Source organism: Papio anubis, chromosome 1, assembly GCF_008728515.1.
Source record: "Papio anubis isolate 15944 chromosome 1, Panubis1.0, whole genome shotgun sequence".
Classification (NCBI taxonomy): Eukaryota; Metazoa; Chordata; class Mammalia; order Primates; family Cercopithecidae; genus Papio; species Papio anubis.
In genome coordinates, this window is record NC_044976.1 from 133,563,966 (window position 1) to 133,591,915 (window position 27,950).

At 51.3% G+C, this 27,950-nt stretch overlaps 1 protein-coding gene across 7 annotated transcripts in view; it reads right to left on the reverse strand.

The window, feature by feature from the left end:
- OBSCN (obscurin, cytoskeletal calmodulin and titin-interacting RhoGEF) overlaps positions 1-27,950 on the reverse strand; it is a 168,874-nt gene that overhangs the window by 137,318 nt on the left and 3,606 nt on the right. For all 7 annotated transcript variants that reach the window (XM_031655026.1, XM_031655024.1, XM_031655022.1 and 4 more), the window contains exons 2-10: positions 23,524-24,529; positions 22,595-22,864; positions 21,902-22,162; positions 21,236-21,544; positions 20,505-20,771; positions 19,619-19,900; positions 19,034-19,309; positions 16,791-17,066; positions 11,682-11,957 (exon numbers count right to left, since the gene is read on the reverse strand). In XM_031655026.1, coding sequence (XP_031510886.1) covers positions 11,682-11,957; positions 16,791-17,066; positions 19,034-19,309; positions 19,619-19,900; positions 20,505-20,771; positions 21,236-21,544; positions 21,902-22,162; positions 22,595-22,864; positions 23,524-24,511 — 3,205 coding nt within the window. In that variant the 5' untranslated portion in view covers positions 24,512-24,529. The remainder of the gene's footprint in view (positions 1-11,681; positions 11,958-16,790; positions 17,067-19,033; positions 19,310-19,618; positions 19,901-20,504; positions 20,772-21,235; positions 21,545-21,901; positions 22,163-22,594; positions 22,865-23,523; positions 24,530-27,950) is intronic.

A 27,950-nucleotide genomic window follows, 5' to 3' on the forward strand; every position in this document is an offset into this window, starting at 1 on the left:
AACAACAACAACAAAAAAAAAAACAGAGCTTCAGGGACCTGTAAGATGATTCTGAAAGATCTAACATTGAAGTCATTATCCCTAGAAGCAGAAGATAAAATATAGTTCAGAAACAATCATCTGAAGAAATAATGACTAAAAATCTCCTAAATTTGGAAGAAGACATAAACCAGATTAAAAGAATTTGGCAAGCCCCAAACAGAATAAACCCAAAAAAATTCCACACCCACATGTATCATTTTAAATGAGTTAAAAATTAAAGAAAAAATTTTTGAAAGCAGGCAGAGAAGACCAACACATTATTTGTAGGGGAACAGTTTGAATGACTGTTAATTTCTCACTCTGTGTGTGTGTGTGTGTGTGTGTAAAGTCATGATGTTGTACAGCTTAAATATATTCAATCTTTATTTGTCAATTAAATATTTTTTTAATCATGGAGGCCAGAAGGAAGTGGAACATTTTTTCAAGTGCTAAAAGAAAAGAGGCCTCAACCCAGAATTCTCAATCGACCAAAAATATCTTTCAGGAATGCAGGTGAAACAGACACATTCTGAATAAAGGAAAACTAAGAAAATACATCAATGGCAGAGATGCTCTAAAAGAATTGCTAAAGGATGTCCTTCAGACAGAAGTGAAATGATGTCTCAGGGAAACTTGCAACAGCAGGAATGAGGGAATGGTTACAGAAATGCTGAACATCTAGGCAAATAAAACAGACTATATTCCTCCTCTTGAGTTCTTTAAAATAAATTTTATAGTTAAAAAAAATTATATTATCTGATGAGGTTTCCAATGAATGTAGAGATAATACGTAAGATAACCACCATAATAACTTAAAGGTCAGGGAGTAAAAGAGACCTATGTATGTGATGGTAGGAGTTCTGTATTCCAGCGGAGGTGATAAAATACTGATCTCAAGTAGATGATGAAGAGTTAAGTATGTTAAGTGCAGTCCCTGGGTGACCAAAAAAAATCACAATAGATAAATTAAAAAGAAATACAAAAAAAAAAAAAAAAAATCGAAATAACCCAAAACGGGCAGAAAAGTTGAAACAGAAGAACCAAAAAAAGAGGGGAAAAACGGAAAAACGTAATAAAATAGTCAACCTGGATCCAAACGTATTAATCACAACATAAATGAAAAAGGACTAAACACATCCATAGTAGCACAGAGATTATCAGTTGGAAAATAGTGAGCCAACTACATATTATCTACAAGAAACTCACTTCCAATATAATGATACGGGCAGGTTCAAAGTACAAGAATGGCAAAATACATGTAATACAAACACTAATAACACAAGTCTGCAGTGTTTGTTCATATTAATATCAAACAATGAAAATTCCAGAACACAGAAAATTACCAGGGAGAAAGAGGGACATTACATAGGGATAAAGATGTCAATTTGCAAAGAAGACAAAATGATCTTCACAATGGAACTTCGAAACACATGCTGCAAAAATCGACAGCACTGAAAGTAAAACAGACAAATCCACAATCATAGCTGAGGATTTCACTCTTCTCTTAATAACTGATAAAACTGGCAGACAGAAAAGCATCAAGGATACAGATGAACTGAACCATGAGCCACCATGACCTAAGTGACACTGGTAGGATCTACCCAACAACAGCAGAAAACACATCCCTTTCCAGAACACATAGAATGTTCGCCCACCTAGGACATATTCTGGTTCATGAAATAAATTTAAGAGAATTGAAATGTTTCGAAGTTATGTTATCTGATCAAAATGGAATTAGACTACAAATCAATAACAGAAAGGTAATAGTAAAATCTCTGAACACATGGAAATTAAGCATACTTCTGAATAATCCACACATTTAAGAGGCAGTATCAAGGGACATTAGAAATTATCTTCAACTGGACAACAATGAAAATACCACATCAGGGCCGGGGGTGGTGGCTCACGCCTGTAATCCTAGCCCTTTGGGAGGCTGAGGCGGGCGGATCACCTGAGGTCAGGAGTTCAAGATCAACCTGGCCAACATGGTGAAACCCTGTCTCTACTGAAAATACAAAAATTAGCTGTGCATGGTGGCAAGCGCCTGTAATCCCAGCTACACAGGAGGCTGAGGCAGGAGAATCACTTGAATCTGGGAGGCGGAGGTTGCAGTGAGCTGAGATCGTGCCATCGCACTCCAGCCTTGGAGATAAGAGCAAGACTTCGTCTCCAAAAAAAAAGAAAAGAAAGAAAGAAAGAAAATACCACACCAGAATGTTTGTGATAAAGCTAAAGCAGTGCTTAGAGAAAAAATTGCTGTATGAAATATTTATATTAGCAAGAAGTACTTCAATCAGCAAACTAATAGTCTACCTTAAGAAATTAGGAAAAGAAGAGCAAAATAAACCCAGAGCAAGAAGGACGGAAATAAAGATAAAAGCAGAAATCAATAACATTGATGAAAATAGAGAAAATCAATGAAACCTAAAGCTGGTTCCTTGAAAAGATCAATAAAACTGACAAACCTCTACCAAGACAAAGAAAAAAAGAGAGAGCAAAGACAAACTAACAATATCAGTAATGAAACAAGGGTATCCCTGCAGACCCTACAGACACTATGGTAATAAGGAAACACTACAAACAACTCCATGCACCATGCACATAAATTAAATCCATTTGATCAAATGGACCAATTCCTCAGAAACCACAAATTACCAATACTCACCCAAGATGAAATAGACAACTTGTACAGTCCCACAGCTATTAAATTGTCTGGCTGATTTAAATATTCCACAAAAAGAAATCTCTAGGCCAAGATGGCTTTACTTGCTTTGTCAATGAAATAACTTAAAAAGACATTTTAAAAGTAACAGAAATAATATCAATTCTACACAATATCTTCTTGAAAACAGAAGAGAAGGGGAATGCTTTCCATTCCATTTTTTTGAGGACAGCGTTACCCTGATATCAAAACCACACAAAGACAGTATATGAAAACCACAAACTAAAATTCTCCATTAACATAAAAATAAAAATACTCAGCAACATATCAGCCAACTGAATCCAGTATGTAAAAAGAATAACACACCCCAAACACATCCCAAGAATGCGAGGCTGGTTCAACATTCAAAAACCCCTGGCAGAGATGTCAGCAAAAATGACAAAATAATAACTTCTGAAAAACCTCTCCTCCACAAAAGAAAGAAAAGCACTGGCCAAAAACATATGTTGGAATCAACTTTTCAGAAGTCTGAAAATTAATCAAAGACTTGCAGCAATCTGGGGAGCATTCATCCAAGAAAAACCAGTGCATCTCAGTAAGAACAGCTAGATGTGTGGTGTTTTAACTCGCCCAACTCTTAAACCTACCAGCCTCCAGCTCTGAGATAACTGTGAAAACCGACAGTCCACAATCAGGATGAAGACCAGCACCCTGGCGACCAGCACCCTGGCATCCAGCAGAGAAGGCCATTCCTAGAGCACTGTCATTATTTCACCAGTTTAGTAGCTCCCTGGAAAAACTGCTCACCACAGCTGCATTTATTTGACCTGAGTAGTTCACCCAGTGCAAAGGTATTTTCGCCAGAAGCATTTGTTGAAAAAATATCAGAGGTAATTACAAACACCATGACTGCTTGAAGCAGTGGAGAATGGTTGCAATGAACAATAATCTAATCAAAAGTCTCCAGCCTAAAAGGAAATGCTGGAGAACAAGACATCCGCAGGAGGCTTTGGAAAGATCCAACAACACACTCCTGGGCACAGAGAGGGTCATACATATCCAGAGGCTGTGTGAACACTCAGGAAACATCTGAGAAGACCTAACACTCACACAGCTGGCTAGCCTTGAGGTTCTGCGAGGCCAGAAGTAAAGGCACAGGTAGAGCTGTCGTCTTCCTAGCTGTGTTGAATGCATGGGCCAATTCCCACAAAGAGGCCCCAAAGACAGAGAGACTTATTGTTGGAGATATCTAGTAAAACCACTGTTCTAATCATCAGCTGGCCAATAAGCTCACTGAGCAGAGGCTTCAGTGGCCACTCACGATAAGGAACACAGACTTTAAAGAATTAGTTCAGAAAAGTCACTAAACATACACAAACAAAAGCAACAGAAACAGCAACAAAAATTAACAGCATCTGTGATATGCTGTGATATATACATCCAATGGAACACTATTCAGCCATAAAAAGTAATGAAGCACTGGAACATGTTACGCACAACTTGGATGAATCTTGAAAAGTTTACACAAAGTAAAAGAACCAGATACAAGGGACGCATATTGTAAGATTTCTATTACATGAAGTAACCAGAAAAAACAAATCTATAGAGACAACGAGCAAAATGTGGGGTGGCCAGATGATGGGGGGAGGGAAGAATGTAAAGGAATAACCCAATGACTATGGGGTGTTCTGGTGAAAAATTTCTGATGAAAAATTTTGAAACTAGACAGAGGTGGTGGTTGCACAACATTGAGAATGCATTAAATGCCACTGAAGTGTACACTTCAAAATGGTTAACTGTATGTTATGTGAATTTCAGCTCAATTATAAAACTAATTCTTAATTAAAAAGTCATTATCCGTCTGTCTATAAGACATACACTTTAGAGCCAAAGACGCAAACAGGTGGAAGGCTTAAAGATGCTCCATAAACCATAGCAGCCAAAAGAGAGCAGGAACGGCTCCCAAATGCCAGGCAAGGCAGACCCCGAAACCAAACCGCCAGAAGAAACAAACAACACTACACACTGTGAAAGGGCCAATCTCTCAATAAGATATCACAATTATAAACATATACTCACCTAAAGCAGAGGGCAATATATGAGAAGCAAAAATCAACAGAATTACAAAAAGAAAAAATGTCTACAATATTGGAGACTTCAATACCCCACTTTCAATAATAGAATGACTAGAAAAAAGATCTATTAAAACCAAGAGGACTGAACAATGCTATAAATCAACTAGACCTAACTGATTTATACGGTCAGCCCTCCAAGTTCACAGGTTCCACGTGTGCAGATTCAGCCAACCAAGGATCAAAAATATTCTGGAAAAAAATGATGACACAACAATAAAAGTAATATAAATTTTTAGAAATATATATAACAACTATTTATATAACATTTACATTGTATTAGGTACTATGAGTAATCTAGAGATGATTTAAAACATAAAGAAGGATGTGCGTAGGTTATATGCAAACACTACACCATTCTATATAAGGAACTTGATGATCCATGGATTTTGGTATCTACAGGAGTCCTGGAACCTATCCCCCACAGGGAACACTGTATAGAATATTCCAATCAACAAAAGACTGTATAGAATATTCCAACCAACAGGAGAAAAATACACATTTTCCTCAAGTGTGTATGGAACACTGTCCAGGATAGACCATCTATTAGGCCACAAAATAAGTGTCAATACATTTTTATGAGTTGAAGTCAGGCAAAGTATCTTCTCTGATCATGATGGAATAAAGCTAGAAAATGGAAAGAAAACTGTAAAATACATAAATATGTGGAAATAAAGCAACACACTTTTAAAACAGAAATTAAAAGAAAAATTAGAAAATACTTTAAGATTAATGAAAATGAAAACACAACATACCAAAACTACAGGATGCAGTGAAAGCACTGCTCAGGGGACATGCACAGCTGTAAATGCCTACACTTTAAAAAGAAGAAACGTCCCAAAGTAGGAAGTAAAACTGTCTCTATTCAGAGACAGCATGATCTTGTGTACAAAAAATCCTCAGGAATTCACAAAAGAACTATTAGAGCTAATCAACAAGTTCAACAAGGTTGCAGGATACAAGACCAACATACAAAAGTCAATTCTATTTCTGTACCTTAGCAATGGCACTCCAAAACTGAAATTACGAAAACAGTTCCAAGGAGAGTAGCATCCAAAATATTAACTACTTAGCAATAAATTTACAAAGGAACTGCAAACTTTATATGTTGACAATTAGAAAACACCATTGAAAGAAATCTTAAAAGACCCAGATAAACAGAAATGTATCCCATACTCATGGATTAGAAGAAATGACAATACTCCCCAAATTGATCTACACATTCAATGTAAACCCTATCAAAATCCCACCTACCTTTTTTCCAAAATTTGAAAAGCTGATTCTAAAATTCATATGGAAATGCAGTAGACCTTGAATAACCAAAACAATCTTGAAAAAACACAAAGTTGGAAAATTCACACTTTCTAATTTCAAAACTTACTACAAAGATATGGTAATCAAGACTGTGGTACTGACATAAGGATAAACTTAGAAATCAATGGAATAGAATTGAGAATCCCGAAATAAACCCTTTACATTTATGGTCAAGGGTGCCAAGAAAAATCAATGGAGAAAAATGTCTTCAACAAATGATGCTAGAACAACTGGATTTCCACATGCAAATGATGAAGGTGGACCACTATTTCACATCATATTCAAAAATTAACTTAAAATGGATCAAAGTCCTAAATGTAAGAGCTAAAACTACTAAAATCTTAGAAGAAAACAGAGGTGTATATCTCATGACCTTGGATTGGGCAATGGTTTCTTAGGAATGACACCTAACACACAAGCAACAAAAGAGGATAAATTAAGCTTTATTAAGAAAATATTTCTTTTTTAGACAGGGTCTCACTCTGTTGCCCAGGCTGGAGTAAAGTGGTGCAATCATAGCTCACTGCAGCTTCAATCTCCTAGGTTCAAGCAATCCTCCCACCTCAGCCTCCCAAGTAGGTGGGATTACAGGCACACATCACTATGTCCAGCCTAAACTTTATCAAAATTAAAAGCTTCATGTAGCAAAAGACATAATCAAAAAAAATGAATGAAAGAAAATATTTGCAAATCATTTATCAGAAAAAAAGGTCTAGCATCATGGCCAGGCATGGTGGCTCATGTCTGTAATCCCAGCACTTTGGGAGGCCGAGGTGGGTGGATCACTTGAGGTGAGGAGTTCAAGACCAGCTTGGCCAACATGGCGAAACCCCATCTCTACCAAAAATACAAAAATTAGCTGGGTGTGGTGGTGCCCACCTGTAGTCCTAGCTCCTCAGGAGGCTAAGATGGGAGGATTGCTTGATCCTAGGAGTTCAATGCTGCAGTGAACCATGATCACACCACTGCATTCCAGCTTGGGCAATAGAGTGAGATCCTGACTCTTAAAAAAAGAATAAATAAAATATAAATAAATAAATGGAAAACAAGAAGAGTTGGTGAGGATGTAGAGAAACTGGAACCTTCATACATTGCTGATTGAAGAATGTAAAATGGTGCAGCCACTCTAGAAAACAGTCTGACAGTTCCTTACTAAGATAAATAATATTACCGTATGACCTGGCAACCCTACTCTTTAGGTATCTACTCAAGAGAACTGACAACATACATTCACACAAAAGCCTGCATACAAATGTTTATAGCAGTATTATGTACAGTTGCCAGAGTGGGAACAATTCAAATGCCTGTCCACCGATGCATAGATAAACAAAATGTGATCTGTTCATACAATGGAATGTGACTCAGCTATGAAAAGGAAGTACTGATACATGTTACAACATGATAAGCCTTGAAAACATCATGCCCAGTGAAAAAAGACAGACATAAAAGGCCACATATTATATGATTCTGTTTAAATGAAATGTCCAGAACAGGCAAATCCAGGGAGACAGAAAGCACGTTAGTGGTTGCTAAGTGCTGAGGGGAAGGGGAATGGGGAGTGACTACAAAGGGGCATAGAGTTTCTTTTAGGGTTGATGAAAATGTTCTGGAATTAGACTGTGGTGTGGTTGTGCAACCTAGAAACCACCAAATCGTACACTATAAAAGGGTGAATTTTATGTTACGTGAATTACATACTTTAAAAAATCAATCAGGTCTGGTGCAGTGGTTCATTCCTATAATCCCAGCACTTTGGGAAGCTGAGCTGTGAGGATTGCTTGAGCCCAGAAGTTTGAGATAAGCCTGGGCAACATAGCAAGACTCCATCTCTACAAACAAAAAATTGAGAAAATTAGCCAGGTATGGTGGCACGTGCCTATAGTTCCAGCTACTCAGGAGGCTGAGGTGGGAGGATTGCTTGAGCCCAGGCGGTCAAGGCTGCAGTGAGTCATGGTCACACCACTGCGCTCCAGTCTGGGTGACACAACAGGACCCTGTCTCAAAAACCAAACAAATAAAAGGTGCCGGCAGGTTCAGCTGCCTGGTGAGGGCTGCTCTCTGCTTCCAAGACAGCGCATTATTGCTGTGTCTCACATGGGAGACAGGATGGAAGTGGTGAACTCGCCCTTTTATAATCAAAGGGTACTCATCCATTTACGAGGGTGGAGCTTTCGATGCCTAATCACCTCCCAAAGGCCCCCTCTTAATACTGTTGCTCAGGGGACTAAGTTTCAACATGAACTGTGGAGGGGACACAACATTCCAAGAATAGCAGATGGGCATGATACAATATGTTAAGAAGTCAATTTAACAAAAGCATTTACGCAGAGAACACGCTAGCCTGCCAGTCCTGCCTTTGGGGTAAAACCCTGAGAGCGACACAAAACCTAGCTCCCACATTCTCACTGCTATGGTTGGAATGTCTGTGGCCCCCAAAATTCCCACGTTGACATCCTTATCCCCAAGGTCATGGTGTTAGAAGGAGGAGCCTTTAGGAGGCAGTTGGGTCATGAATGAGATGAATGCCCTTATAAAAGAGACTCCAAAAGCTCCCTCATCCCTTCCACTGTGAAGACTCAGTGAGAAGGCATCTTCTATGAACCAGGAAGTGGCCTCACCAGACACCGAATCTGCTGGCACCTTACTCTTGGACTTCTGCAAGCAGCACACTTCACACTTCTGTGGATTCTGAGCTACCCAGGCTATGGTGCTCTGCTCTAGCAGCCCTCACGGACCGAGGCACTTGCTGAACATCAGCATTCCTCTGTGTGGCCACACAGGACCTCTGGCCCATGCTGTAGACATTGTCTGCTTCTCTACCTGGTGCACAAATGTGACAGAGCCCGCGGATGTGCAAGCCTGGGCCCCCTAGTGTCTGAGTCATGTGTCACCCCAGGGGTAAAAACAGCAGCAGGAAGACGAGATGAAGCAATTAGTGTAGCCCCTGCCAAGCACCATCTCATGTTCATCCCCTCTCCTGCCCTCAGAGCCGGGTGCACTTGGGATCCACATTTTACAGACAGGGAAACAGGCTGGATGAGCCACTGCCACTGAGACCTTTCCAGAGACCCTGGTGCCCACTCTGCTGGCAGCTAGTGCCTCTGAGCTCCTGCAGCCTGGCACACCTCCATCCCCTCCCACCCCGCACCACGGCCCTCTGGGGTGAAGGCCTGCCAGTGTCTACACCACCAGGCTGGTCGTGCCCTCCTTCCTTGACCTGTTTATCCCCCAAAATCCAATCCCAGCAGCTATAATTCACAGTGCCCTGCACAGGCACAGTCCCCAGATGCCACAATAATGACTCCCATGTTATAGATGAGGAAACTGAGGCATAGAGAGGCCAACTGTCTGAGTTTATGGGGGCTGCCATAAGAGCTCACCACAAGATAAGTGGCTCAGAATGACAGAAAATCATCCTCTTACGGTTCTGGAGGCCAGAAGTTTGAGATCAAGGTGTAGCAGGGCTGTGCTCCCTCAAGAGGCTCTAGGGGAGGACCCACCCTGCCTCTCCCAGCTCCTAGGGGCTCCTGGCATCTCTGGGCTTGCGGCCGCATCGCTCCAGTGTCAGCCTCCATCTCTCATGGTTGCCTCCTCTGTATGTGTCTCCCAGTCTGTCTAAGGACACTGTCACTGGACTCAGGGCCCACCCTAGTCCATGACCTCATCACAAGGTGCCTCACTTAATTACATCTGCAAAGACCCTGTTTCCAAATAAGGCCCCATTCTGAGGTTCCAGGTGGATGTGAATTTGGGGATGAAACAACATCAACAACTCGCCCAAGGTCACTCAGCAGACAGACAGGAATGAGACACAAGTGGCAGTCTGACCCCACACACACGCCGATCCCACCGCCAGCCTGCCTCAGAAAGAGGTGGAAACCCAGGCTATGGGGTATGAGCTGCGGGGCCAGTCCCAGGCCAGCTTCTCCCACCACAGGTCCACCTCCTCCTCCTCCACGTCCCCCTGCCAAGGCTGTAAGGCCAGGGGCACATTCTCCAGGTTACCTGGAGCTGAGCATGGCTGCAAGACCCCACCAAGTCAAGGAGGCATGGGGGTTGATGTACTCCCTACTTCAAGAAAAGTTTTTGTTTTCCAAACAGAAGAGACAGCCAGAAACATCCACAATGAGGGAGGCAGAATTCTAAGAATGCCCAAACACTAAATCTAGGTGCTGCTGTGAAGGAAACCTGCAGATGGAATGAGGTCTCAAATCAGTTGACTTTAAGTTCCTCGAAAGGAAGATGATCTTGGGTGGGCTGGACCTAATCAGGTGAGGCCACAAATGGGAGGGGTCTCTTCCTTGGCAAAAGAGATTTGAAGTCTGAGAGTGACATGACACAAGGGAGATTATCCATTACTGGCCTGATGACGAAGGCCACATGGCAAAGAATGAGGTGGCCTCTAGGATATGACAGCAGCTCCCTGGCTGACAGCCAGCCAAGAAATAGGGCCTTGGACCCATGGGCTCACAGACCCACAATTGCAAGGAATTGAATTCTGCCAACAACTTGGGTAAGCTAGAAACAGGAACCAAGAGAACTAATCAGCAGGCACCTGACTTCAGCTTCTGAGACCCTGAACAGAGAACCCCGGCACACCATGCCTGTACTTCTGACTTACAGAACTGTGAGATACTCAGTGAGCATTGTTTCAAGGCATTAAGTTGGTGGTTATTTGTTGCAAAGCAGTTTAAAAAATAAGCAGAAAACAAAAAAACTAATACACACCCTTTCTACATCTTCCCGTCTTGAATATGATGGCTGGAGCTATGGAAGCCACCTTGTGACCATGAGGCAAGCATTTGAAAGAAAAAGATACCATGTTCAGGATGGCAGAGAATTAAACAGAGCCCATGTCCTTGTGATAAACTGTTAAAAAGGTTGTGATGAGTCAAGATGCCCTGGGTGCACAATGTTCTACAACAGGACATGCCACTCCCCCACTGACAGTAGGGTCTACTTCCCTACACCCAAGTTCCTGCAGACTAGGCTGGCCTTATGCTTAGCTTTGAGCAACAGAACATGGGGGAAAGTAACACTCTGGGAGTCCTGAGAACCCAGGTTAACAAGGCTCATAGTTTCTACCATTCCCTAGGAGAAGAATCCAGTCACCATGGAAAGAAGCCCAAAAAGAGAGTGACCACGGAGGAAAGAATGAGGTTGCAGGCATGGGAGTGAGGCCAGCTGACACCAGAAGAAGAGACAGGCCTATCATCCTGGCCATCCGCCATCCACTGGAGCCATCCCAGCTTGGACCTTGGTCAGGTGCACCAATGAGGCCAGTCAGATCCCCCAGCCCCAGCCAACACCACATGAAGCACAGATGAGCCACCCCTGCTGAGCCCTGACCAAATTCTCAACCTGTAGAATGGTGAGAGGCAAACTGATCATTCTTTCAGGCCTCTAAGTTTGGAGTGATCTGTTACTCAGCAGCAGATAACTAGCTGAAACAGGCCCTTAGGAGGCCGCCAAGCACTGTCCCAGCCTATGCTGAAACACTGCCCCCAGGCCTGCTCCCATGAGATGCTCAAATGTCTGCTCGATCAACTGACCTTTGACGTCCAGATGGAAGGACAGCCGCTGGCCCCCAGCCTCACAGATGTACTCCCCGGCATCCGCCTGGCCTGCCTGCTGCACAACCAGCTTTCGCGTGCAGCCTGTGGCCTCCATGCGCACTTTCGAGCTGGAGCTCAGCTTCTTCCCGTCCTTGTACCACATCACTTCTGTCTGGGCCTGGGCCACCTTGCAGCTCAGTGTGGCACTGGCTCCTGCCTCTGCCTGCAGCTTCCTGTGTGCCAGCTGCTCCTTGGCAAACACCACCTTGGGCTCTGGGGATGGACAGGGAAGGATGCACAGTCAGAGACGCCAGCGCACAGAAACTGAAGTTTCAGATGCAGAGGCTGCTCAGGCTGGAGCCCACTGATGACGGGCCGTCTGTGGCCCATGAACAGTGGCCTCACCAACCGCCAGCCAGAGGGTTTGAACAAGAGAGAACACATATTGGAAGCTTCAAGCATCAGCATGGGGAAGAATTTCCCAAGGCCCATCAGCAACATGTAGCAGATACTCTGGAGTCCAAACATTCCGTAACGCCTTAGAAAAAAGCACCACCCTGGCAGAGTTCCCCTTTGAAAGGAAAAGCTGCTGGTACTGTGTGAAACACCCACATCATGCCCTTGGCACTTACAAAAACTCTGCCTGAGAACCCAGAAAGCCTGGAGAAATAGCAAACACAGACACCCTCTTGGGTTCACGCTGAAAATCACAGGACATGTGGGAACCTCTCTCCTACAAAACCATGACCCAAACAGACCATCCCCTGGCCACTTCTCCCCTGGTTTGCACTAAAGCCAGAGCTGCTCTGTATCTGTCTGGGGTTTCCCTCAACACAGAGAGGAAACTCATACATCGAAAAATTGCTTATGAGGCCAGGCACAGTGGCTCATGCCTATAATCCTAGCACTTCGGGAGGGCAAGCTGGATGGATCACTTGAGCTCAGGAGTTCAAGACCAGCCAGGACAACCTAGTGAGACCCTGTCTCTACAAAAAATTTAAAAATTAGTTGAGCACGGTGGTATGCGAGTACCCAGCTCCTTATGAGGCAGAGGTGGGAGGATTGCTTGAGCCTGGGAGGTCAAAGCTGCAGTAAGCCCTGACTGCACCACTGCACTCCAGCCTGGGCAACAGAACAAAATCCTGTCTCTAAAAACGAAAATCCCTTATGCTACCTCTTAACTAGGATAACATGTACACATAGTGATATGCACAGATCTGGTGCACAATTCTATGAGTTCTCACAGATATGTGCACCTAGGTAACCCACACCCCACACTCACACAGCTCCCAGTTGCCTCCCCTACAAAAGCGACCACCATTCTCATTCCTAACCGTAGAACCTGTCTTCAAACTTTGAATATATGAAATCAGACAGAAGAGTTTTCTTTTTAGGTGCTATCTGTGCCCATTAACTAGCTACAAATACACATGCAGACAAAATAGTACTAAAAACTAGAGTATCACAAAAAAAAAATAAATAAATAAGCTAAAACACACCAAAACACCATGCCCTACCCCTCCACCTGGCCCCACTACCTAGCTCTGCAGAAACTCCAATTTAAAGTCCTTTCATTTTTTCCCGAGTTCTGCCTTCCTATTTCTAAAAAATATGTACATGCTGTTGATCAGTGGGTAAGAAAGAATATGCAGAAAATAAAGAAAAAAACAATACAATGAACACCCACACACTCCCCACCTGGTAAAGAAAGAAGAACGCCATCACCACTAGTTCTCAGCCCCTCAGAGGTAACCCCAGCCTGAATCCTGGTTTTGGAATCTCCTTTTATTGTCTCGGTATGTGTGTTTATTGAGGGTGAATGTGCAAGTCAGGCTGCTCTGTTCAACCATTTACCCACGATGTGACCTTGGACAAAGTGACTTCACCTCTGCACATCGACTTCCTGCTGTCTGAAATAGAATGACCAAGGATTCACACAGGTGAGAGGTGTGGCACTCTAAGAGCATCTCCGGAGATTCCAGGCAGGAGATAAACCACAGCTGCCATGTGTTGCTGCCACTGCGTGTTGTTAACCACTAAACACAGAACGTCACGCTGTGCTTTGTAACCTGCTTTTCCAGTACAACACCGCGTGCATCGATCGCCCTTCTTCAGCTGCAATGCGCAGCCCTATGCTCGTTTTGACTGCTCTATGGTACTGCAAAGTACACAAAGCCCCCAACTTCACCCAGTCATTCTTTTGTCTTTTATTATTATTACTATTATTATTATTATTCTACTTTTTTATGTTTTTAAAGGCAAGGTCTCATTATGTTGCCCAAGCTAGTCTTGAAATTTCTGGCTCAAGTGATCCTCCATCCTTGGCCCACCAAAGTGTTGGGACTACAAATGTGAGCCACTGCACCCATCCTACAGTTCCCTCTTATTTTTTGGTCCCTGGGCAATCCCTTTTTTCAAAGTTCCTTATACATTTGATGTCCCATTTCAAGTCATTTTGTAGAGGGTAGGTTTTTGAACATTTCAATGATGTTCTAGAAAAGACACAATTGGGCCAGGCGCGGTGGCTCATGCCTGTAATCCCAGCACTTTGGGAGGCCAAGGTGGGCGGATCACGAAGTCAGGAGATCAAGACCATCCTGGCTCACACAGTGAAACCTTGTCTGCACTAAAAATACAAAAAATTAGCCAGGCATGGTGGCAGGCACCTGTCATCCCAGCTACTCGGGAGGCTGAGGCAGGAGAATGGCGTGAGCCAGGGAGGCAGAGCTTGCAGTGAGCTGGAATCGCGCCATTGCACTCCAGCCTGGGAGACAAAGTGAGACTCCATCTCAAAAAAAAAAAAAAAAAAAGAAAGAAAAGAAAAGTAAAAAAAGAAAGAAAAGGCACAACTGACATAGGGAGAGAAACAGGACAGCAGCTGCCTGGAGCAGGGTGGAGGGTAGACCGCATGAGGGAACTTTCTAGCAAGACAGAGATGCTCAGTACCTTGATGCGGACATGGTAATGCACGGTATCTACATTTTCCAAAATCCCTCAAATGATACACTTAAAATCTGTGCATCGATTACATCTCAAATGTCATTATTAAAAAATTGTTGGGCCAGGCACAGTGGCTTATGCCTGTAATCCCAGCACATTGGGAGGCCGAGGCAGGTGGATCATTTGAGGTTAAGAGTTCAAGACCAGCCTAGCAAACATGGCAAAACCCTTGTCTCTACTAAAAATAAAAAATAAAAAAATTAGCTGGGGGTGGTGGCGGGCACCTGTAATCCCAGCTACTCGGGATGCTGAGGCAGAAGAATTGCTTGCACTTGGAAGGTGGAGGTTGCAGTAAGCTGAGACTGCGCCACTGCATTCCAGCCTGGGCAACGGAGCGAGACTCCACCTCAAAAAGAAAAAAGAATTCTTAGTCACGTGCAGTGGCTCACACCTGTAATCCCAGCACTTTGGGAGGTCAAGGCAGGGGGACTGCTTGAGGCCAGGAGTTCAAGACCAGCCTGGGCAACACAGCAAGACCCCATCTCTACAAAAAATTTCTTAAAAAATAACCACGTGTGGTGGCACGTGCCTGTGGTTCCAGCAACTCAGGAGGCCAAGTCGGGAGGATCACTTGAACCCAAAAGGTTGAGGCTGCAGTGAGCCAAGATCACACCACTGCACTCCAGCCTGGGTGACACAATGAGACTCCGTCTCAAAACAAAACAAAACAAAAAATCTGTTGGCACCAGAGCTTCCTTAATTTCATGATAACAAAGACAACTTTATATGTGCAATCAGATATTACACTGGAAATTTTAACTCAGAACCAAGACAAAGTAGATATGATACTCCAACATAGGAAGCCATGAGGAGAGACAAATCTTGAAAGAAATTAGCAAAAAGAAAAAAACCAACAAAAAATTACCAAAAAAAAAACTAACCAGTTTTGCTGATTTGACCCTCTCCCTGCACACAGGGTAGCAGCCACAGCAGTATGGCAGCTACAGAGGAGGGTCTTGGGAAAGGACCTCACTGGATAAGGACGTGCTGCGGGTCCCATCCCCCACCCATGGAGCACCGAGAGGAGAGGGCTGCTCCCCCTACAACCAAGACCAGCACCTCCACGGGACACACGGAGCACCTATAGGCACCAGGGCACCACGCTCCTGAGAGCCACCACCATCTTTCCCAATCCCAAACTCAGCAAAGCCACGTGTGTAGCTTGAGATGGGCAGGGGTGGGTTCATTTACCCCATTGGGAATGGCGCCAAAGCTGTCCCAGAGCTGGTCGCCAACCACAGGGGCATTCTGCCTCCCACCGAAAAGCCTAAACACTAAGGTGGGAGCGGCCAGAGGCCTCCCCAAATCATGCAAGCGACAGATGCGCAGGATTTCCTCGGCCAGGATCGGGCTGAGCCAAGGCAGAAGAAGGGGTGTGCAGGAGCGACAGGACTGCCCAGAGGTCCCAGTGTCCTCTGCAGGAAGAAGATGATGTCTGGTGTTTTAGGAAGCAGAGGAAGAGAATGAGGTGGCCCCAAGGAAAGCATGACCTTGGCAGGGCACATGCACGTGGACCCTCAGGGACAGGTGATGGGGCTGCCGATGAACCCACTAGGGGGGCTCACTCTAAAGCCCTGGCGGGGCCCACACAAGGTCATCTTAAGGCAACTCCAGTCAAGCGTGAGCTTCCGGCACCTTCCTGGTTCCTTCTACTCTAGAGGCAGAAGCTGCAGGCAGCAGTGTGGCCAGGAGGGGAAGACAAGGAATGCTGTCCCCAGACGCTAAGTCTGGGAGCAGAGGGGACACACCAAGGGTCCCCACGGGAGAGGAGACTCCATGGTCAGCTGAGACTGCAGCGCCCTAAACAAAAGACACAACTGCAGCTCCCTCAGAACAAAGACAAAAACCACTGGTCTGCGGAAGGTCTCAACCAGGAGCAGAAAACAGGCTTCTGAATAAACATACAAAGGATCCTGGCTAGTGCAGCACGGTGCTCTGTGGGTGTGCACAAGAATGCTGGATTTTCTAACAGAACCGCTGCAGGCAGCACAGCCTTCCCTTACAGGCCAGGAACAGGAGATGCAGAGAGGTGCAGAGGTGCTGAGTGCCAGTGCAGCGCACACTCCACCACCTGGACAGGCGCTGACCGTGCCACTAGGGACCCACCTGCAACGTCCAAGCAGAAAGAGATCCTCTGTCCCCTGGCCTCACAGCTGTACTCCCCAGCATCTGCCTGGCCCGCCTGCTGCACCACCAGCCTCCGCGTACAGCCCACAGCCTCCATGTGCACTTTCGAGCTGGAGCTCAGCTTCTTCCCATCCTTGTACCACGTCACCTCCGTCTGGTCCTGGGCCACCTCGCAGCTCAGCATGGCGCTGGCCCCCGCCTCGGCCTGAACCTCCCTGCGAGCCAGCTGCTCCTTGGCAAACACCGCCTTGGGCTCTGGGATGGATAAGGGGGAAGGTGGGGTCAGAGGCCCTTCCAAGTGAGGTTTGCAGGGTCTGGTTCTTGGTTATCAGATTCTGTACCCCAGGCATGCACAGTCCCGCCACAGGCTCCTCCGTGGTCCGTGTGCTCAGGCGTAGCTCTTCCCATGCACAGGCAGCTGTGATGCCCAACCCCTGACCCGTGAAGGCCCTAGCATGCGACAGGAGGGCGGGGCATGTGCCTACGAGAAGCTGTCAATAGGGCCTTGTGGCCTGGGTGTCCTTCGCAGAGCCAGCATGCTGTCTCTCTCTCCCCTAAACTCCCGCCCGTCCTGGAGGTCCACCGCCTATGGACACGGGCCATGATGTGGACCAAGACGGAGAGAAGGTTCAGCTTCACAGATGCTCCCGATTACTCAAACAACAGAGAGCAGGCACAGGGTGTGCTCTGCATTGTGGACGAATTGGCCATTGGACTGTGAAAGTTAGAGGGCTGGGCTGGCATGATTTTTAAACTTTTATATGTTAAATGCCCACATACCTTCCCCTGGAAGCCAGCAGGATAGTTTTCCAGAGCCTGGCCTTTGGGCCCTCCCTGTCGTGGCTTATGTGAGCGGGACCCGGCCCACAGAGGTCCCACAGCCATGCTCCCTGAGAAGCCCTCTGTGTTCCTCCTTCAGCCTCCCAGTCAACATCTCTGGGCCCAGGAGGCTTCCAGAAAGAGCCAGGGCTCAGAGCCACCTACATTCAAATCTTAACCTGTCAAAGACACTCCCATCTGTGGCTCCACTCAGCCTCAGTCCCCTCATCTTAAAAACAAGGAGAAGGGCTTTAAAAACATTTTTGGCCCAAGCACTTTGGGAGGCTGAGCCAGGAGGATTGCTTGAGACAAGCCTGGGCAACATAGCAAGACCTCATCTCTACAAAAAATACACAAATTAGCTGGGCTTGATAGCACACGCCTGTGGTCCCAGCTACTTGGGAGGCTGAGGTGGGAGGATTGCTTGAGTCTGTGAAGTTGAGGCTTCAGTGAGCCGAGATGGCGCCACTGCACCCAAGCCTGGGCGGACCCTGTCTCAAAAATATAAAATAATAAAATAAATAAAATACAAAATAAGATAAAAACACATTTTAAATGAAGTGCCCAGCCCTAAGCCTGGCCCACAAACACACAATACACAAAAGCGTCCGTAGAGCTGTGAGTGAGCCCCAGTGGCGACAATGAAACACAACAGAAGACAGAGGCCCAGGTGCAGATGGAAAAAATTCTCCTAAAGCCTTAAAAAACCAAGTCCATGTCCACTTTCCACAATTTCCTTCATGTTATCTTTTCTTATTTTCTACATTTAGATTCTTTACCCATGTAAACGTCAGTTTTTCATGTCATTTCTTTTCCCAAACAGAGAAGCAAATGTCCTCTGGGACAAGGCAGCAAACATAAGAAGCTATGTTTGCTCATCCTGGTCTGCCAGCAGAATTCACCAATCCTGGCCCAGTGAGTAAGCACAGCCCTGGGGGACAGAGCGCAGGTTCCCATGTCTCTTGCCTGAAGTACAGCAATTTTAGGAAAGGTAAGTTCAATGGTGCGGGCCCCTTCTTCTCCCTGCATGTGAGATAACATCTGGCAGTATTCATGACTGTGCCTCTGTCATCTGTAACCAGGTGCACCCAAGCTGTGAGGAGCTCTGGCTCTAAAGGTACCTTCTGAGCAGCTACAGAGCCTTCCACACCTATGTATGACCTGCAAAACTCTGCTTTGGAGCAGCTTAATAGAAAGTTTGAAAGACTCTCTTGGGCCACAATTCTCGAGCCTTCTGAATAAAACTAATTCTTTTAAAACCTTGATTTTTTTTTCAGTTGACACCCTGAACCATTTGCTGGAGAAAAGAAGGGTCAGGAAAGTCAATCCTGCTGTGCTGGAGGCAGCCAGACCTGCTCCCCACCCAGCATGGGCCGGGACGCATGCACACACAGCGTGCTCACCAGAGACGCGGAGCCGGAAGTCCACAGAGTCCTCGCCCACACGGCAGGAGTAGATGCCCTCATCCTGCCTGGTGACTGTGGCTGCCACCAGCCGGTGCCGCGTCCCCACATCCTCCTGCAAGAAGCGCTCACCGGAGCGGCCCAGCTCCATGCCATCCTTGTACCAGTGCACGTGGACATGGGCTTCGGAGGTCTCACACTCAAACTGCACCGGGCCCCCAGCCACGGCATCCACACAGCTGCCTGCCATGTCCTTGTGCAGAAAGCATGGGAGGCCTGCAGGACACAGGGCGGGTCAGGGATTGCAGAGGCCCTGAGCACAAACTCAGCCACAGCGCTCACAAGCTGGAGCTGCTCCGGCTTCTGGGACCACACAGGACACCCAGGCTCACCAGGCCAGAGGGACCCTGCTGGGCAAGCAACCAGCTCGGCCTGCTGACTCTAACCTTGGGACTTGTGCCCACCAGAGCAACCACCCAGTTACAGAGTCCCTCCTCCTACCACACTGGGCTTGCCCCCACTGCCCTGTCCCTCACCCTCCCCACAAAGTCAGAGAACCCCGCAGAGGCTGCCAGCTGCCCCCACCTTGCACGGACAGCTGGTAGGCGATGCGGCCCCCGCAGCTGACGCACTCATAGAGGCCTGCATCTTCCCGGGCCACATCTCGCACAAGGAGCACCTGCCTCCCGGCCGATGCCTGCACCTCATACTTGGGGCCTGGGGGCAGCATGCGACCATCCTTCAGCCACGTCACAGCCGCAGCCTGATCTGACAGCTCAGCCAGCAACTGCGCCTCCTCGTGCAGCCAAGCCAGCACCTCCCGGGCAGCTGCGGCTGGCGGCTTGTGGACAGTCAGCCCTGGTGCCGCTGGGGGCCGGGTATGCGTGGCCAGAGGGGAATGGATGGAGAGGCACAGAAAGGTGGACAGAGGAGTTTGGATGGAAGGGGAGACAAGGAGAGACAGACACAGGGCAGAGAAAGAGATAAAGGGAGGGACCCAGGAGAACAGCACGGGAGGACAGCGAAGGAGAGGCAGGCAGGGGAGAAAAAGGCAGAACAGAGGTCACAAATATACCAGAGAAGCAGTGGAGACGGAGGTGGAACAGCCAGGCATGGGACGGCAGAGACAGAGAGAAGCAGGAGAGAAGCAGGAAAGAAACGGAAGGGAAAAGATGAACAAGAGAGAGGAGCGAGGAGTGGGAAAGGAGGGAAGGAGGGAGACAGACATGAGGCTCTGCCCAACAGGACCCCTGCAGCCCCAGGCCCTCACCCAGACGCCAGGGACCAGTGCCACCAGCCAACCTGAGTGAGTCCTCGCACGCCCACCACCCTGCCTGCTTCATCCCAGTGACCTGCAGGCTGAAAGGGTGTCCTGGGGCCCTCAGACCTGTAGCAGCCCTACCTGGAGACCTGACCGAGCCCACCCTGGAGAAATAAGGCTCAGGGTCCCAGGCTGGGCCCCTGCACCTACCCCGGACCTCCATCCGGATGCTGCTCTCAATGCCATTGGCCACGAACTTCAGCTGCGCCCCGTGCAGGCTGGCAGGCACCTCCCGGATGGTAAGCATGTGCCACGTGCCATCACAGCGGATCTCAAACACACTGCTGGCCTTCAGGGCCTGCCCATCCAGGAACCACTCACCCGCTGAGGCCACCGTAAGGTCCACAGAGAAAGTGACCTCGCCACCCTCCACTGCCTGCACTGCCTTCAGCGGTGTCCTCACGGCCAGCTGGGGAGCTGTGGGGCGGGCAGCGTCAGAAAGGGGCCAAGGAGGAGTAGGGAGTACTGAGGGGGTCTCTGCCTTCCCCTCCTCTTCCTACAGAGCCTGGACCCAAATGTCCCTCCTCCAGGAAGTCTGGCCGGCACACAGAGCGACCATAGCACAAGTCAGGCTCATGAAGGAACAAGGACAAGGTACAGCCACCCCGAGACCCCTCCGGCATCCCATAAGCCTCACCAGAGTGGGGCAGCCCTGGAGCCCTGTCCCTTGGGTCTGCTGGAGACAGGCAGGCTCCCGGGGGCCCTGTTGTGGGGTCACCTCTCCTTCCCACCATGAAAACTGCATCAGGGCAAGGCCTTGGCAGCCCCCCTCCTCACAGAAAGTCTTCATGAGACCACTCTGACCTTCCCTGAGGCTGGACCTGGGGCATTCCAGGGCAGGTGAGCAGTCCCATAGGTTGTAACAGGAAGGCCCCACTTACCCAGGTGGACATTCCCCGGGAACTCCAGGTAGGGACTCTGACCAAAGCTGTTGAGAGCTGACACTCGGAACTGGAAGTCCCCCTCCTCAGCCACATCAGCCACGGTCAGTTCAGGTGTAGCCACCCATTCAGCATCGTGGCACCTGGTCCACGTGTAGGTGCCAAGTTTCTTCTTCTCTACCAGGTAGCCGTCAATGGTGACAGGGCGCTCCCCATGGGGTGGTGGGGACCAGCTGAGGATCACGGAACTCTCTGTCTTGGCCTTCACCACAGGATCCACAGGGGGCTGCAGGGGAGGCTTCCTGGGGGCTGTGTGGAGGGTGGGCAGAGGTCACCTACTGGGAGCCTCTTCCTGAGCCCGGGGTCTGGAATCACCTGGAGGGGTATCACAGGATCCCCAGCTCTCTTGGGGCTCCTCTGGAAACCTGGACCACTGGCCATAACCTCCATCCCCAGACCTGCAGCCACTTCTCTGGCTGCAGCTGAAAGACTGTAGGGGCTCAGGGAGCCTAACCTTGGAGGGCCAGGACTATGGTCTTGCCCGGGCGGCCCTCCGTGCAGCAGCAGGCTGAAGCCCACAGAGTTGAGCTAATGGAGGGCAGGGGACTGGGACCAGGGAGACAGCAGGGAAGCGACGCCATCCTGGGAGCACCCTCAGGCCCTCACCCGACACGCAGAACTGGGTGGACGTCCGGCAGTCGCCAGCCATAAAGACCACCTGGCCCACATCCTCCAGGCAGCACTGGGAGATAGTCAGTGTGTGGCGCGTGCCCTCTGCGGAGATGGCTACGCGGCCCCCGGTCACCACCTCCTCCTGGTTCCGCACCCAGCGGACGGGGCCCACCGGGACCGCCAGCTCCACGCAAAACATGGCCGTGTCGCCCACGCGCACCGCCGTCTTCCGAGGGAGCTTTCGGAGGAGGTTTCCTGGGGTGGAGGGAGCCGGGCCGGTCAGACCAGCCCCTGCACCCTCCGCTCCAGACTCGCTCCTCCGCTCGCCCCCATCTCTCGGCTGCCTCCAATTCACTCCTCCGCTCAATCCCTTTCCTGTCCCGCCGGCTCAAGTTCCAGCTCCGTCCCGCAAGACCCCTGCCCACTACATCTCCCATTGCCCCTAATCCCCACCCTGTGCCCCGCCCCAGCTTGCTCCTCCGCCCCCACCTTACCTGCCCTTCCCGCCCCAGTCCCGCCCCTGCCTGCCCCAGTCCCAACTCGTACCTCGCAAGCCCAGCCCGTCCGCACCCTGCCCGTCCCCGTGCCCACCCAGCCCGTCCGGCCTGGCTCCTCCTGCCTCCCTCCTCGGTGCTTCCTTGCCCCCGCTACCTCCCCGAAGCTGCCCCCGTGCCCCGCCCCGCCTGCCTTGGACTGCGAGCTCCGCCACCGTGCGGCTGCCCTCCTGCGTTTCGCAGATGTACACCGCGTCGTCGTCGGCCGAGACATTGCGCACGGTTAGGCGGCGCTCGGTGCCCTCCTCCTCGATACCGTACTTGGCGCTCGCCCACAACCGCGTCTCCTCCTTGAACCACGCGGCCTCAGTGGACGGCTGGGGCACCTGGCACAGGAACGTGGCCGACTCCTTCTCCCGCACCTCCAGATCTTGCAGCCGCTTTTTGAAGGGAACCGCGGGTTCTGCCAGGAGAGGAGACTGGTGAGAGGGGCGGGGCCGGAGAGTGCAGGACGAAGGCAGGGTGGGAGGGGGAAAATTGGGGGATTGTGGGCGGGAAAGGAGACTGGAGGATGCAGAGGTGAGGGTGTGGGAAGGAGTAGGGAACAGGAGCAGAGAGGCTGGGTGGCTGGAAAGGGGAGGGTGCAGGGTAGAGGAGTGGGGTGGGGAGAGGAGCTAGGGGGGCTACGGGTTGGGAAGGGCGCAGGGGAGAGTCGGGAAGTTGCGGGGCAGGGAGTAGAAGAGCAGAAGGCGGAGTGGTGGAGGTTGGGGAGGGAGCAGCGCGAGGGAGAGGGCAGGGCTGAGGAGGTGGGATCTCCTGCGGCCCCGCCCCCCTCACGCCTCTTCCCCCGTCTGTGGGCCAATGGTGGGGTGGGGTGGGGTGGGGTGGCACGCGGAGGGGGCGGGGCGGGCAGGGGACTGGGTTGGGAAAGCGGGTTGCGGGTCATTAAGGCAGGTCATGGGGGGTCGCCCGCATTTTGCCCACCAGGAACGGACACCTGCAACCCTGGATTCCACGACTGGACAGACGCGGATGGGAAACTACACCCGCAAGGGCGAAAGGACTCAGGTGCAGGGGTTGGGGAGGAACCTGGGCCCGCGCGCCCCGCACCCAGAAGCTCACCGCGCACTACGACCAGCACAGAGCTGTAGGTCTGGCCCACGAGGTTGGACGCCGTGCAGGTGTAGAGGCCGCGGTCCGACTGCTTGCAGAAGAGGATCTTGAGCACGAAGTTCTCCTGCGCGTCCTCGTACACCACGTGGCGCCGGCCCTCGGTCACCAGCTGGCCGTCCTTCTTCCACACCGTCTCGGGCTTGGGCTCGCCGGTCACGTAGCAGCTGAGGCGCGCGTGCTTGCCTTCGGTCACAGTGCAGGTGCGCGTGCCGGTGCTGGGCGGTGAGGCCGGGGCGCCCTCGGCGCGCATGGCCTCGCGCCGCCGCTGCAGGTGCGCCAAGAGCGCGGCAGTGGAGGTCCCAGGAGGGCTGGCAGTGGCCGCGGCGTCCGAGTCCACCACGAGCGCAGCGGCGGCGCTGGCGGCGCCCAGCGGGTTCTCGGCGCGGACCTCATAAGTGCCGCCGTCGCGCGGCCGCGCCGCCCGAATGCGCAGCGCACTCGCCTCACCGAGCTCCTCCACGCGCACGCGGGGGCCGTCGGGCTCACCCAGGCGCCGCCCGTCCTTGGACCAGCTCACTGCCGGCTTCGGGGAGCCACCCACGCGGCAGCGGAAGGTGGCCTCTGAGCCCTCGCGCACGTGGATGGACGTGGGCCGCAGCAGGAAGTGCGGCGCCTGCTCGGCACAGGCGGCCTCCGCGTCCACCTGCAGGCCCACAGCGGCAAAGGCCTCGCCTATGGCATTGCGCGCGCGGCACACGTATTGCCCACTGTCGCCCAGCGCCAGGTCCAGGATAGTGAGGCGGTAGAGGTCGCCGTCCTGGGCCAGACGGAAGCGCGCGCCCGCCGCCACCGGCTGCTGGTCCTTCTCCCAGCTCACCTGTGGCGTGGGATTCCCCACGATCTGGCAGCTGAGGGTGGCGTCCTTGCCCACCGACACCACGAAGGCCTTGGGCCGGGTGAGGAAGCGGGGCGCCCCACTGAACTGTGACTGATCCATGAGGGTGGCAGCGGGGACCTGCGAGGAGGTGGGGATGCTCTTAGTGGGGATTGGAATGACGCCCGGGTGCACCCCACCGTGCTGCCTGGGGAACCCAGTTCAACACCTCCATACATCCTATTTCCACCCCCGACCCCCGCCTCGCGCCCTGAGGAAGCATCATCGGTTCACATCTGGCCCAGGAGTGCCGACTTGCCCCTTTCTGGGCATTTGGGGTTTGGTACCCTCACCTGCAAACGGCTCTTCTAGCGTCTGAGAACATCTCCTTCCCTCTCCCTACCTACAGAGACCCACTGCCCCAGCTACAGTTACTGGAGCACATGTCCCAAACCTACACCCCCCAGCAACCAGGCAGGGCCCCCTCCCTCGAAGTGCCCGCTATTTTCAGTTCCTCCCAGCCTACAAGCTTTGCAGCACCTCCCTGAGGCACGCAGACCTGCCTGGTGCGGAGGGTGTCCTTTCTCCTGCCCCACACACTGCTGCCTCTGGGGCCTAAAACTTCAGCTGGCCTGTGTGTCTCCCACACCAAGAAGGGGAGGCTCGCTGGGCCCCGGCAGCCCTGGGTGCGGGAGGCCCACCATGGGCACTGGTCTCATGCCCATCTCCTCTGCCTATCACACAACGAAGTCACCGGTTCTCCACCCTGGCAGGCTCCCCTCTGAGCCTCTTCTAGGTGAGCTGCATCCTCTGCCCTGGGCAACACCCTTACTCCCTCCTCTTCTTCACCCCCTTCCCATCCCACCCCCCACCCCGCCCCCGACCCCTAGGGCAACTCTCCTTCAGCAGCCCCTCCAGTTGCACTGAGAGGCCAGTCCCGCCTGCAGCTGCCCTTGCTGCAGAGGGGCCTCACCTCTTCTGCAGGGTCACACACCTCCCTCCTCCCCAGGGGCATGCTCATCCATGAGCCGGAAGGACTGGAAACCACTTAGCTGCTTGCTCCCAGGCCCCTCCACTGAGTCCCAGGGTCGGATTGGGATGCAAGGGCAGCACAGTCAGATATCTGGCTGGGGAGCATAGCTGGGGGACCCCAGAGTCTGGAGCTGGCAAGGCCAGTAATATCCCCCTGGAAGAGCTGGAGACCTCCAGGCTGAGACCAGCTGGGCTGGGTCAGCTGGGCCCAACTTGGTCACCCCACAGTTCTCAGCCACACTGGCCAGCTGGACATGCTGCAGGGTTGAGGGTGGACACCTGGGTCCTCCGGGGCACCTCAGTACCCAAGGCCCCGGGTGACGCTGTCCTTTCACCACCCCAGGCCAAGCCTGGAGGCCAGCCACCCCAGTACAGATCCCCCCACATAGATGGTGTGGGGTGACACTGCCCTGCCTGCCTGTGCAGCTCTTCTGTAGGAACAGCAGGTGTGAGTGGGCCCCGCTGACACTGGGCTGGCCCGGGGTGCCTTGACTCCCTCCAGCCCTGGCAGGCACAACCACCTCATGGTGGAGAGGCCCCTGCCAGGGCACCTTGCCTGCACTCTCCCTCAGGCCAGAGCCACCAGTTTCTGGGCCTGGGCGCCCACTGTGGGCTGAGCCAGGGTGACTCTCCTGGGCCCTCCTCCTGGTCCTGCGATTCAGGTAGTTAATCCCCCTTAATCCCCTTGGTCAGGCTGAGGCTGGAGCAGGGCTGGACTGCAGGCAGTGGGTACCAGTCTGCTGACTCACTGTGCAGTCAGCACCTCTGCTGCAGCCTAGCCTCCCCACCCACAGCAGGGCTCTGGGGCTGGGGAGGACCTGGGCAGGGGCCCGCCCACAGCAGGGACTGGGGTCCGAGTTTCACCCTTTCTGGGAATTTGCTTCTATGGGCTCCTCCCAGGACTCAAAGGGCTACTTTGACATCAACTCTCCAGGGCCCACGAGCTCTGGGCTGTCCCCAGCACTCTCCAAAGTCATAGAGTCAGGCCAGGTTGTGGTGGCAAGCACATGTAATCCCAGCACTGTGGGAAGCAGAGGTGGGAGGATCCCTTGAGCCCAGGAGTTCCAGGCCAGCCTGGGCAAAATGTGAGACCCTATCTCTACAAAAACAATTTTTAAAAAAGTTAACTCAATGTGGTGGCAGGTGCCTGCTGTCTCAGCTACTCAAGAGGCTGAGGCAGGAGGATGGCTTGAGCCCAGGAGGTCAAAGCTGCAGTGAGCTATGATTATGCCACTGCACTCCAGCCTAGGCAAAAGAGCAAGGCCCAGTCTCTTTAAAAAAAAAAAAAAAAAAATCATATAGCAGGTCTGTGGGTTCCCCAAAAGCAGAACGGGGTGTTCTCTCCCCCAACCTCTGCCACACCCAGAGCCCCAGCTGGCGCTACCAGGGTCACAGTGGAACAACAGATGAGGCAGCATGTGTAGGTAACTTCTCTGGGCCTAGAGGACTGGGACAGGTCAGGGAGCTCCCGTTACTGCCCATGCTAAAGGGACAGAGGGGCACAGGCTGACCTTGGCCTGGGAAGAGCGGGTAGACACTGAGGTCCTCATCAGCTGCCAGGGGTGGCACCATGGCCCTGGGGCCTGCATTCTGTCACCTGGTGCAGACCCAGGAGGCCGACTGCAGGGTCTGGGGGGCTCGTGGCAGCCCCGTCAGGAGGCGTCCCCGCCAGTCAGCAGGCCTGGGGCCAGAGAAGGGCTCACCAAGCAAGGACACTTGAGGATTCAGGAGCCATCTTCCTCCCTGACAACCCGTATCACAGATGAGGAAACAGGCCGAGCAGGAAGGGGGCCATCACGGTCACCCCTGGGGCTCCCAGGAAATCCATCAGGCACTGAGACATCTGCAGAGGCTGTCTTCTTTCTCTGCCACGTTTTGGGTCTGGGCACCCCACGAGCTTCCCCGGGGGGGCAGACCTCAGCCTCCCAGGAAAGCCTTTTACCCACCATGGACCACACTTGGGCTCCTCAACCCTTCAGAGGCGTCACTCCAACCCCGTGGGACCCCCCCAACCATGTCCCGGGTGACAGGCCCTGTCCACAGCCGCCCACCCCTCAGCAGCCCCTCCACCCTGACTGTTGCAGAACTTTGCCACTCTGGTCCTCCAGGGGCCCCGGGACCATCATCAGGAAGAGTCCAGAGTGGGAGGCAGCTCCCAGGGCGCCACCTTGCCGGCCCTCCCCACCCCCACACAAACAGGCAACCTAGGCAACCTGTGCTCCTGCGCCCTTCCAGCATGAAGTTCCAAGGGCAGTGTCCCAGGGCTGTGCCTCACCTTAGACCCCACTGGAGGCTTCAAGCGCTCCGGGGAAATTCTTTCCTGGAGTCAGGTGTCAGCGCCCCTCTGGCTGTCCCCTCTGCTGAGCCAACAGGCCCAAAATAGCCCCAGCTGTCAGCGGGCATCTATCTCAGCAGTGCTGGGGGCAGGGCCAGCCGGACCCCCAGGCCGCTCTCTGAGCGAGGGTCAACTCCGGGGTAGAGGGAACGGTGGGTGTAGGGCACTGCCCCAGCTACCCCGCAGCCCCAGGCC